The sequence below is a fragment of the Kogia breviceps genome, chromosome 8 (assembly GCF_026419965.1).
Source record: "Kogia breviceps isolate mKogBre1 chromosome 8, mKogBre1 haplotype 1, whole genome shotgun sequence".
In the NCBI taxonomy this organism is placed as follows: Eukaryota; Metazoa; Chordata; class Mammalia; order Artiodactyla; family Physeteridae; genus Kogia; species Kogia breviceps.
In genome coordinates, this window is record NC_081317.1 from 24,095,511 (window position 1) to 24,108,633 (window position 13,123).

A 13,123-nucleotide genomic window follows, 5' to 3' on the forward strand; every position below is an offset into this window, starting at 1 on the left:
ATCTGCATTAGGAGATGGCACTACGATGGTACTGAACGTCACTTAGCCCTGCCCTTACTTGGGAGGAACCCAGTAGAGGAAGCTGTTTTTAATCGGGGCTGTTCTTTTCGTAGGTCATACTGTGATAGAGATTAATCTTTACCCAGGAAGATGAGGGTAGGCCAGTCCTAATTGTAGGAGCTTGGTTTCAACTGAGGGATACCTTCTGACTGAGGCTAGGAGAGTTAGTGATTGGCTGATATAGTAAATGTCTGAAGCAAGAAGCTCAGTTTAGAGGCTATGGTTGGTATAAGACCAAGGTGTGGGCTTCCCTGGTGGCGCAGTGGTTGAGAGTCCGCCTGCCGATGCAGGGGACACGGGTTTGTGCCCCGGTCCAGGAGGATCCCATATGCCACGGAGTGGCTGGGCCCGTGAGCCACGGCTGCTGAGCCTGCACGTCCGGAGCCTGTGCTCCGCAACGGGAGAGGCCACAACAGTGAGAGGCCCGTGTACCGCAAAAAAAAAAAAAAAAAAAAAAAAGACCAAGGTGTGTCCCAGTTTGTCCCAGCAAAGGTTGCTCAGGTTGTTTCTGGCCCCATGTCTCCTAGAGGGCACTGGTTGTAAGGAGGTCTGGACTGAGCCAAAGCCTTTGACTTGGCCTCACAACAGCTCCTCTTTATCTGTTGCTCTTCGGACACCTGTATGAATACAGTGGCAAAGTGTTTTCACAGCAGCCAGCAAGATTATTTTATCAGGCCTAATAGATGTTTGTTAGTCATTAAGGATCTATCCATATACCTCTGTGAATTTCACACTTTTGAATAATAATACAGGTTATAATTTCCCCCTAAAATGTAGTACCACGTAACTGAAAATATTCAACAGTCTCTTCAAACCACTGATGAATCTATAAATACTGGAGAAATTTTAAAGCTACTTAATTTCTCCCAAGTCACATCTCTATTTAGAGATCCAAATTTCCTGTTCATATTATTATACTATAAGATTACTACATTTGTAAGTGTGTGATGTCAGTTAATGAGTGTTTAAAAAATTAAGTTCCAAGAGTTTGGTGCAGTGCACTGTATTAGTTTTTCATTTTTTCTTTCTTTATTTTAAATTAGTTGGCTTCCTGAGGCTCAGGTAGTCCAAAGAGCCCTTAATTCCGCGGCTAACAATGTGTATCAGTATGGACGAGAATGGATAACCCACAAGGTAAGGGGGGTAGAGCCTCTTTTTGTGACTTTCTCTTTGCAGGGTCTTCATGGGTAGTGACTTCTTGCTTTGATAAAGCAAAAATGGAGATTCTGTTTAGAACAATTTCTATTTTTGAGATAGGCTTAAATCTGCAAGTCAACAAGCAATATACGATGAAATTAAACCTTCTGGATGATCATATTGATTAGTCCTGGTAGCCTGAACAGTCTGAGAGGTAGGCCTTTTGTTTCATGTTCAAGATAGTTCTGATTCATTATTTGTGCTTTAGAACAGAATGATCACTAAGCTTCGGTGGCCAAATAAGGCTTTGTGGAGAAAAAAGTATTAACACATATTATATTTTATTATTTTCTGATAACTGTGCTTGGCAGTTTCCAATTTGTTTCATTTAATCTTTCCAAGAAACTTATTGTAGTCTGAATTATTTTATCCCCTTTATAGATGAGGAAACAGACTTAGCAAAGCTAAGTAAATTCCCTATGGTCATGTAGTAAATTGCAGAGCTTGGTTTCAAACTGAAGACTAATTCCAAATCCCTTGCTCTTTCTACTGTGGTATGCTAGAATTGTGTGCCCGGAACTGAGTTTAGTGCTTTAATGTGGCACTTGAGATAAACCTTGAAGGAATGGAATGATAGGTCCTGGATGAATATAGAGAAGGAATAGTGTATTTTAAGAAGGGGTATTTATGTGATCCAAGATGTAGAGACAGGAAGCTGAAGCTTTGTGAAGGGGAGATGAAAGACAGAGGAGAAGGCACAGTTATCACAGCTGAGATCAGACTCCATGATATGGATTTGGGATATCTCTCTTTTTTATTTTTATTTATTTTTATTTTATTTTTTTGCGGTACGTGGGCCTCTCACTGTTATGGCTTCTCCCATAGTGGAGCACAGGCTCTGGACGCGCAGGCTAAGTGGCCGTGGCTCATGGGCCTAGCCGCTCCGTGGCATGTGGGATCTTCCTGGACCGGGGCATGAACCCGTGTCCCCTGCATCGGCAGGCAGACTCCCAGCCACTGCGCCACCAGGGAAGCCCTGGTATATCTCTTTTTTTTCGCCCTAGTTTTGCCTGTGGAAATGAAGGTAATTTGAAGTTTTAATGTATTGAAGTAATTAGGATTGTCTAGGGATTGACACGATTTATTGCAGTGAGATGTGTGCCAGAAAAAAAGTATTAGTGTGTGATTTCTTATTTAAAATTCAAAAAGAAACTCTCAAAATAAAAGGTATCTTGGAAATGACATTGTACATGCAGTAATCTGCTAACCTGAGGATGGAATTGTGGTCAACTTAAAAGTTAAGAGAAAAATGTTTTATTTATCTTCCTGGGTCCATGCCAGATAACCAAATCAACTGTCACATGGAAGTTTTAAAAAAATATATTTATTGAATAAATGAAAGATAAGTACTGTTGACCCTTGAACAATATGGTGGTTAGAGATGCTGACCTTCTCTGTGGTCAAAAAACTCCCTTATAACTTTACAGTTGGTGCTCATATACCTGGTTCCACATCCTTGGATTCAACCAACCACAGATTGTGGAGCACTGTAGTACATATTTAGTGAAAAAAATGCACGTGTAAGTGGACCTGTGCTGTTCCAACCTGTGTTGGTCAAAGGTCCATTGTATGTGGAGATACATCTCAGAACTATCATAGAAGAAAGATCCAGTCATTGCAGAAGGCTTTTAGACTTTTGTATGTGTATATATATATATATGCCTGACTTATTCTATGGAAAGCATAGCGTTTAATTTTTGAATTATCTATTCAGGAGAAATTTTTATTCTGGAATTCTTACCTATTTGGGAAAAGGATAAAGAAGGGAATATGGATAGCTGGAGAAATGTGCCTTAGATTTTAAAGAAGTAAATTTCAAATTACTTAGAGAAAAGATAGGTTTGGGGCTTCCCTGCTGGTGCAGTGGTTGAGAGTCCGCCTGCCAATGCAGGAGACACAGGTTTGTGACCCAGTCCGGGAGGATCCCACATGCCGCCAAGCAGCTGGGCCCGTGAGCCATGGCCGCTGGGCCTGCACGTCCGCAGCCTGTCCTGCGCAGCGGGAGAGGCCACAACAGTGAGAGGCCCGCATAACGCAAAAAAAAAAAAAAAAAAAGATAGGTTTGAAACCTTTTGCTCAAGAGTCTAAAAGGGAAGATAGCTGAAGAGAGATGATATTGCTATGAAACATTGTAAAATATTTGTGATCCTCATTTGCAAGACACAGGGATAATATCTAAAAGCAACCATTGAATGTCCATTAACTGATGAATGGATAAATAAAATGTGGTATAGCCACATACTGGGATATTATTTGGCCATAAAAAGGAAGGACGAACTGATACATTTTACAGCATGGATGAACCTTGACAACATTAGGCTATGTAAAAGAAGCAGTCATAAAAGACCACATCCATTTATATAAAATGTGTGGAAGAGGCATATCTACAGAAACGAAGTAGAGTAGTGCTTTTCAGGGGTATGGGGATTGGGGAGAAATGGGTGATTGATTACTAATGAGTATGGAGTTTTCTTTTGGGGGTATGAAAATGTTCCAAAATTGATTTTGGTAATTGTTGCATAACTGTGAATGTACTAAAAAACTGTTGAGTTATACACTTAAATGGGTGAATTGGAGGACCTTCAAGATGGCGGAGGAGGAATACGTGGAGGTCCCCTTCCTCCCCACAAATACATGAAAAATACATCTATATGTGGAACAACTCCTACAGGACACATACTGAACACTGGCAGAAGACCTCCGACTTCCCAAAAGACAGGGAAATCCCCATGTACCTGGCCGTGTGGCTGACAGGGTCTTGGCGCTCTGGCCAGGTGTTGGGCCTGAGCTTCTGAGGTGGGAGAGCTGAGTTTAGGACATTGGACCACCAGAGACCTCCCTGCACCATGTAATATCAATCGGTGAGAGTTCTCTCAGAGATCTCTGTCTCAACGCTGAGACCCAGCTCCACGCAATGGCCAGCAAGCTCCAGTGTTGGATGCCCCATGCCAAACAACTAGCAAGACAGGAACACAACCCCACCCATTAGCAGAGAAGCTGCCTAAAATCATACTAAGTACACAGCACCCCAAAATACAGCACCAGATGCAGCCCTGCCCACCAGAAAGACAGGATCCAGCCCCACCCACCAGTCCCCTCCACCAGGAAGCTTACACAAGCCGCTGAATGAACCTCACCCACTGGGTGCAGACACCAAAAACAACGGGAAGTATGAACCTGCAGCCTGCAAAAAGGAGACCCCAAACACAGTAAGTTAAACAAAATGAGAAGACAGAGAAATATGCAGCAGATGAAGGAGCAAGGTAGAAACCCACCAGACCAAACAAATGAAGAGGAAATAGGCAGTCTTCCTGAAAAAGAATTCAGAGTAATGATAGTAAGATGATCCAAAATCTTGGAAATAGAATGGAGAAAATAAAAGAAACGTTTAACAAGGACCGAGAAGAACTAAAGAGCAAACAAACAATGATGACCAACACAATAAATGAAATTAAAAATTCTCTAGAAGGAATCAATAGCAGAATAACTGAAACAGAAGAACGGATAAGTGACCTGGAGGATAAAATAGTGAAAATGACTACTGCAGAGCAGAATAAAGAAAAAAGAATGAAAAGAATTGAGGACAGTCTCAGAGACCTCTGGGACAACATTAAACACACCAACATTAGAAATGTAGGGGTCCCAGAAGAAAAGAAAAAGAAAGGGTCTGAGAAAATATTTGAAGAGATTATAGTCGAAAACTTCCCTAACATGGGAAAGGAAATAGTCAATCAAGTACAAGAAGCACAGAGAGTCCCATACAGGATAAATACATGGAGAAACACGCCAAGACACATATTAATCAAACTATCAAAAATTAAATACAAAGAAAAAATATTAAAAGCAGCAAGGCAAAAGCAACAAATAACATGCAAGGGAATCCACATAAGGTTAACAACTGATCTTTCAGCAGAAACTCTGTAAACCAGAAGGGAGTGGCAGGACATATTTAAGGTGATGAAAGGGAAAAACCTACAACCAAGATTACTCTACCCAGAAAGGGTCTCATTCAGATTTAATGGAGAAATTAAAGCCTTTACAGAGAAGCAAAAGTTAAGAGAATTCAGCAACACCAAACTAGCTTTACAATAAATGCTAAAGGAACTTCTCTAGGCAGGAAACACACGAGAAGGAAAAGACCTGCAATAACAAACCCAAAACAATGAAGACAATGGTAATAGGAGCATACATATTGATAATTACCTTAAATGTAAATGGATTAAATGCTCCAACCGAAAGACATAGACTGGCTGAATGGATACAAAAACAAGACCCATATATATATCCTGTCTACAAGAGACCCACTTCAGACCTAGGGACACATACAGAGTGAAAATGAGGGTATGGAAAAAGATACTCCATGCAAATGGAAATCAAAAGAAAGCTGGGATAGCAATTCTCATATCAGACAAAATAGACTTTAAAATAAAGACTGTTACAAGAGACAAAGAAGGACACTACATAATGATCAAGGGATCAATCCAAGAAGATATAACAATTGTAAATATTTATGCACCAAACATCGAAGCACCTCAATACATAAGGCAAAGGCTAACAGCCTTAAAAGGGGAAATTGACAGTAACACAATCATAGTAGGGGACTTTAACACCCCACTTTCACCAATGGACAGATCATCCAAAATGAAAATAAATAAGGAAACACAAGCTTTAAATGACACATTAAACAAGATGGACTTAATTGATATTTATAGGACATTCCATCCCAAAACAATACACTTTTTTTTAAACATCTTTATTGGAGTATAATTGCTTTACAATGGTGTGTTAGTTTCTGCTTTATAGCAAAGTGAATCAGTTATACATATACATATGTTATACATATACATATGTTATACATATACATATGTTATACATATACATATGTCCCCATATCACTTCCCTCTTGCATCTCCCACCCTCCCAATCCCAGCCCTCTATGTGGTCACAAAGCACCGAGCTGATCTCCCTGTGCTATGCGGCTGTTTCCCACTATCTGTTTTACGTTTGGTAGTGTATATATGTCCATGCCACTCTCTTACTTTGTCCCAGCTTACCTTTCTCCCTCCCCGTATCCTCAAGTCCATTCTCTAGTAGGTCTGCATCTTTATTCCCATTTTGCCCCTAGGTTCTTCATGACCTTTTTTTTTTTTTTTTTTTTTTAGATTCCATACATATGTGTTAGCATACGGTATTTGTTTTTCTCTTTCTGACTTACTTCACTCTGTATGACAGACTCCAGGTCCATCCACCTCACTACAAATAACTCAATTTCATTTCCTTTTATGGCTGAGTAATAATCCATTGTATATATGTGCCACATCTTCTTTATCCATTCATCTGTTGATGGACACTTAGGTTGCTTCCATGTCCGGGCTATTATAAATAGAGATGCAATGAACATTTTGGTACATGACTCATTTTGAATTATGGTTTTCTCTGGGTATATGCCCAGTAGTGGGATTGCTGGGTCATATGGTAGTTCTATTTGTAGTTTTTTTATGGAAACTCCATACTGTTCTCTGTAGTGGCTGTACCAATTCACATTTCCACCAGCAGTGCAAGAGTGTTCCCTTTTCTCCACACCCTCTCCAGCATTTATTGTTCTTAGATTTTTTTGATGATGGCCATTCTGACCGGTGTGAGATGATATCTCATTGTAGTTTTGATTTGCATTTCTCTAATGATTAATGATGTTGAGCATTCTTTCATGTGTTTGTTGGCAATCTGTATATCTTCTTTGGAGAAATGTCTATTTAGGTCTTCTGCCCATTTTTGGATTGGGTTTTTATTTTTTTTTTTTTATTGAGCTGCATGAGCTGCTTGTAAATCTTGGAAATTAATCCTTTGTCAGTTGGTTCATTTGCAAATATTTTCTCCCATTCTGAGGGTTGTCTTTTGGTCTTGTTTATGGTTTCCTTTGCTGTGCAAAAGCTTTTAAGTTTCATTAGGTCCCATTTGTTTATTTTGGGTTTTATTTCCATTTCGCTAGGAGGTGGGTCAAAAAGGATCTTGCTGTGATTTATGTCATAGAGTGTTCTGCCTATGTTTTCCTCTAAGAGTTTGATAGTGTCTGGCCTTACATTTAGATCTTTAATCAATTTTGAGTTTATTTTTGTGTATGGTGTTAGGGAGTGTTCTAATTTCATTCTTTTCCATGTAGCTGTCCAGTTTTCCCAGCACCACTTATTGAAGAGGCTGTCTTTTCTCCACTGTATATTCTTGCCTCCTTTATCAAAGATAAGGTGACCATATGTGTGTGGGTTTATCTCTGGCCTTTCTATTCTGTTCCATTGATCTATATTTCTGTTTCTGTGCCAGTAGCATACTGTCTTGATTACTGTAGCTTTGTAGTATAGTCTGAAGTCAGGGAGCCTGATTCCTCCAGGTTCGTTTTTCTTTCTCAAGATTGCTTTGTCTATTTGGGGTCTTTTGTGTTTCTATACAAAGTGTGAAATTTTTTGTTCTAGTTCTGTGAAAAATGCCATTGGTAGTTTGATGGGGATTGCATTGAATCTGGGGATTGCATTGAATCTGTAGATTGCTTTGGGTAATAGAGTCGTTTTCACAATGTTGATTCTTCCAATCCAAGAACATAGTATATCTCTCCATCTATTTATATCATCTTTAATCTCTTTCATCAGTGTCTTATAATTTTCTGCATACAGGTCTTTTGTCTCCTTAAGTAGGTTTAGTCCTAGATATTTTATTCTTTTTGTTGCAGTGGTATATGGGAGTGTTTTCTTAATTTCAGTTTCAGATTTTTCATCATTAGTGTTCTCATGTGCTCATGGAACGTTCTCCAGGGTAGATCATATATTGGGTCAGAAATCAAGCCTTGGTAAATTTAAGAAAATTGAAATCGTATCAGGTATCTTTTCCGACCACAACGCTATGAGACTAGATATTGATTAGAGGAAAAAAAGTGTAAAATATACAAGCACATGGAGGCTAAACAAGATGCTACTCAATAACCAAGATATCACTGAAAAAATCAGAGGAAACCAAAAAATACCTAGAAACCAATGAGAATGAAAACATGATGACCCAAAACCTATGGGATGCAGCAAAAGCAGTTCTAAGAGGGAGGTGCAGAGCAATACAATCCTACCTCAAGAAACAAGAAAAATCTCAAGTAAACAACCTAAGCTTACACCTAAAGCATTAGAGAAAGAAGCACAAAACTCAGTGTTAGCAGAAGGAAAGAAATCATAAAGATCAGATCAGAAATAAATGAAAAAGAAATGAAGAAAACAATAGCAAAGATGAATAAAACTAAAAACTGATTCTTTGAGAAGATAAACAAAATTGATAAACCTGACTTATCAAGAAAAAAATGAAGAAGACTCAAGTCAACAGAATTAGAAATGAAAAAGGAGAAGTAACAACTGACACTGCAGAAATACAAAGGATCATGAGAGATTACTACAACCAACTGTATGCCAATAAAATGGACAACCTGGAAGAAATGGACAAATTCTTAGAGAAGCACAACCTTCCGAGACTGAACCAGGAAGAAATAGAAAATATAAATAGACCGATCAGAAGCACTGAAATTGAGACTGTGATTAAATATCTTCCATCAAGCAAAAGCCCAGGACCATATGGCTTCACAGGCAAATTCGATCAAACATTTACAGAAGAGCTAACACCTATCCTTCTCAAAACTCTTCCAAAATATAGCAGAGGGAGGAACACTCCCAGACTCATTCTATGAGGCCACCATCACCCTGATACCAAAACCAGACAAAGATGTCACAAAGAAAGAAAACTACAGGGCAACATCACTGAAGAACATAGTTGCAAAAATTCTCAACAAAATACTAGCAAACAGAATCCAACAGCAGATTAAAAGGACCATCTACCATGATCAAGTGGAGTTAATCCCAGGAATGCAAGGATTCTTGATTATACAGAAATCAATCAATGTGTGACACACCATATTAACAAATTGAAGGAAAAAACCATATGATAATTTCACAGATGCAGAGAAAGCTTTTGACAAAATTCAATTTTGATAAAACCCATTTATGATAAAAACTCTACAGAAAGTAGGCATAGTGGGAACCTACCTAAACATAATAAAAGCCATATATGACAAACCCACAGCCAAAATCATTCTCAGTGGTGAAAAACTGAAACCACTTCCTCTAAGATCAGGAACAAGACAAGGTTGCCCACTCTCACTGCTGTTATTGAACGTAATTTTGGATGTTTTAGCCCCAGCAGTCAGAGAAGGAAAAGAAATAAAAGAAATCCAAATAGGAAAAGAAGAAGTAAAACTGACACTGTTTGCAGATGACATAATATTATACATAGAGAATCCTAAAGATGCTACCAGAAAACTACTAGAGCTAATCAATGAATTTGGTAAAATAGCAGGATTAATGCACAGAAATTTCTTACATTCCTATAAACTAATGATGAAAAATATGAAAGAGAAATTAAGGAAACACTCCCATTTACCATTGTAACAAAAAGAATAAAGTACCTAGGAATCTACCTAAGGAGGCAAAAGACCTGTATGCAGAAAACTATAAGACACTGATGAAAGAAATTAAAGACGATACAGACAGATGGAGAGTTATACCATGTCCTTGGATTGGAAGAATAAACATTGTGAAAATGACTGTGTTACCCAGAGCAATCTACAGATTCAACGTAAACCCTATCAAACTACCAATGGCATTTTTCACAGACCGAGAACAAAAAAATTGCACAATTTGTATGGAAATGCAAGAGACCCTGAATAGCCAAAGCAATGTTGAGAAAAATTGGAGCTGGAGGAATCAGGCTCCCTGACTTCAGACTATACAAGATCCTTTTTGACCCACCTCCTAGAGAAATGGAAATAAAAGGAAAAATAAACAAATAGGACCTAATGAAACTTAAAAGCTTTTGCACAACAAGGAAACCATAAACAAGATGAAAAGACAACCCTCAGAATGGGAGAAAATTTTTACAAAGGAAGCAACTGACAAAGGATTTATCTCCAAAATATATAAGCAGGTCATGCAGCTCAATATCAAAAAAATAAACAACCCAATCCAGAAATGGGCAGAAGACCTAAATAGACATTTCTCCAAAGAAGATATACAGATTGCCAACAAACACACGAAAGGATGCTCAACATCATTAATCATTAGAGAAATGCAAATCAAAAGTACAATGAGGTATCATCTCACAGCGCTCAGAATGGCCATCATCAGAAAATCTACAAACAATAAATGCTGGAGAGGGTGTGGAGAAAACTTGCACTGTTGGTGGGAATGTAAATTGATACAACCACTATGGAGAACAGCATGGAGGTTCCTTAAAAAACTAAAAATAGCACTACCATATGACCCAGCAATCCCACCACTGGGCATATAACCAGAGAAAACCGTAATTCAAAAAGAGTCATGTACTGCAGTGTTCATTGCAGCACTATTTACAATAGCCCGGACATGGAAGCAGCCTACGTGTCCATCGACAGATAAATGCATAAAGAAGATGTGGCCCATATACACAGTGGAATATTACTCAGCCATTAAAAAAACCGAAATTGAACTATGTGTAGTGAGGTGGATGGACTTAGAGTCTGTCATACAGAGTGAAGTAAGTCAGAAAGAGAAAAGCAAATACCATATGCTAACACATATTTATGGAATCTAAAAAAAAATATGGTTCTGATGAACCTATGTTCAGGACAGGAATAAAGACAGAGACGTAGGGAATGGACTTGAGGACACGGGAGTGGGAAGGGTAAGCTGGGACAAAGTGAGAGAGTAGCATTGACATATATACACTACCAGATGTAAAATAGATAGCTAGTGGGAAGCAGCTGCATAGCCCAGGGAGATCAGCTCGGTGCTTTGTGACTACCTAGGGGGGTGGTATAAGGAGAGTGGGAGGGAGACGCATAAGAGAGGGGATATGGGGATATATGTATACCTATAGCTGACTCACTTTGTTATACAGCAGAAACTAACAGAACATGGTAAAGCACTTATACTCCATTAAAGATGTTTAAAAAAAAGTGATGTATGTATAAAAGAATTGTAAGGTGTGTGTTATATCTCAGTAAAATTGTTAAAAAAAAAAAAGAACCACTGAAATTGCACAGGTAGCTTTCTAATAAGCTCAGATCTTATCCAGCTAAGAATCATGTAAGAATTGGGTCCTAAGAACTAAAGTGTGGAAAGGGTCAAAACTCGGGGAAAAAGATGTTACACTCAGGAAAGGAAAAGAGTTTTTTATAGCGTGTGTTCAGGTATGAACAGAGAAGGTTCATGTCTGTCTGCCCTCAGCCTTCTTTGTCAGCCATATCTCCCATGTCCTCTATGAATTGTTTGGGTTCTACTCAGATCTCCCAGTTTACTATTTTCTCAATATTCATTTTACTTTTGTCATGCAACATCCTTGCTTTAACTATCCTTTCTACTTGTATTCTCCTTCTGAAATTTGTACCTAGAGATACTGCCCTGGTACAGCAAGAGAATAAGTAATGAGTTCATTTCCTCTGTCCCTTCTCTGATGACAAGAATGAAGAAAGTGACAGCCAGTGCACAAACATGTCAGGCACTGTTCTAAATGCTGACGAAAAGCAGTAAACCAGAAAGAGTTAAAACTCTCCTGGAGCCTTACATTCCGGGTGAAAGGAGACAAGCATTAAACATGCAAACAAATAAAAGTTTCAGATCTGAAAGTGCTGTGACCAGAGTAAACAGAGTGATGTGGTAGAGAGTAACTCCAAGTGATGCTTTAGCTAGAATGGCCAGAGAATGCCTCTGAGAAGGTAATGTTTTCACTAAGACTCGAATGGTGAGAAGGAGGCAATTTATGAAGGTCTTCGAAAAGAATATTTCAAGTTGAGGGCATAGAAAATTCAGAGGCCCTGAGATGAGAAGGAGCTTGAATGAGGGAAAGAAAGGTCACTGTGGCTGGAATAGGGAATGTGGTGATGAGACAAGCCTTTAGGTCATAAGGAACTTGGGATTTTAATTTAGCTACAGAGGACTTTAAAACAGGGATATGACCAGATTTAGGATGTTGAAAGCTCATTTTGGCTGCTTTATGGAGAAGTGGGCAAGAATGAAGAAGGCAGGGAGACCAATTGAGAGATTATTGTGATAGTCCAGGTGAGATGTTGATGAGTTGGACTAAGATTGTAGAAGTGGAAATTGAGAGAAATTGTCACATTTAAGATATGTTTTTGAGGTTGTCTTGACATGAATTGCTCATGGATTGGTTATGGAGTGCACGGGAAGGAAGTTTTTGGTTTGTCCAACTAGAAGGATAGCTGTACACTTAGATGAAAAGAATTGGAGGTGGTAGTGGGGTGTAGGTGTTGCATGTAGATTGGTAATTCTGTTTCAGGGCATATTAGATATCTTAAGTAGACATACAATCGGACATACATAGCTGGAGCTCAAGGGAGAGATCTGGGCTGTAGATGGAAGTTTGAATATCAGATAGTACCCATGTGATTGGTAGAGATGAACTGTATTAGTTTTGGTAGGGCTGCCATAACAAAGTACCATGAACTTTGTGCTTCGACAACATCAATTAATTTTCTCACAATTCTAGAGGCTACAGGTCCAAGATCAAGGAGTCAGCAGAATTGGTTTCTTCTGAGGCCTCTTTCAGCTTGGCTTATAGATGGCCTTTGTCTTCACATGGTCTTCTCTTTCTGTGTGTTTATGTCCTAATGTCCTCTTTTTTTAAGAACACAGTGCTATTGAATTAGGACCTACCCCAATGATCTCATTTTAATTTGGTTACCTCCTTAAAGACCCTGTCTCCAAATAGAGTTACATTCTGAGGTACTGGCGGTTAGGACTTCAACATAAGAATTTAGGGGTGGGGGACACAATTAAGCCCATAACAT

At 38.9% G+C, this 13,123-nt stretch overlaps 1 protein-coding gene across 2 annotated transcripts in view; it reads left to right on the forward strand.

Annotated features, from left to right (window-relative positions):
• TMEM245 (transmembrane protein 245) overlaps nucleotides 1-13,123 on the forward strand; it is a 104,646-nt gene that overhangs the window by 51,962 nt on the left and 39,561 nt on the right. For both annotated transcript variants that reach the window (XM_067040994.1, XM_067040995.1), the window contains one exon: nucleotides 1,104-1,194. In XM_067040994.1, the coding sequence (XP_066897095.1) occupies nucleotides 1,104-1,194 (91 nt within the window). The remainder of the gene's footprint in view (nucleotides 1-1,103; nucleotides 1,195-13,123) is intronic.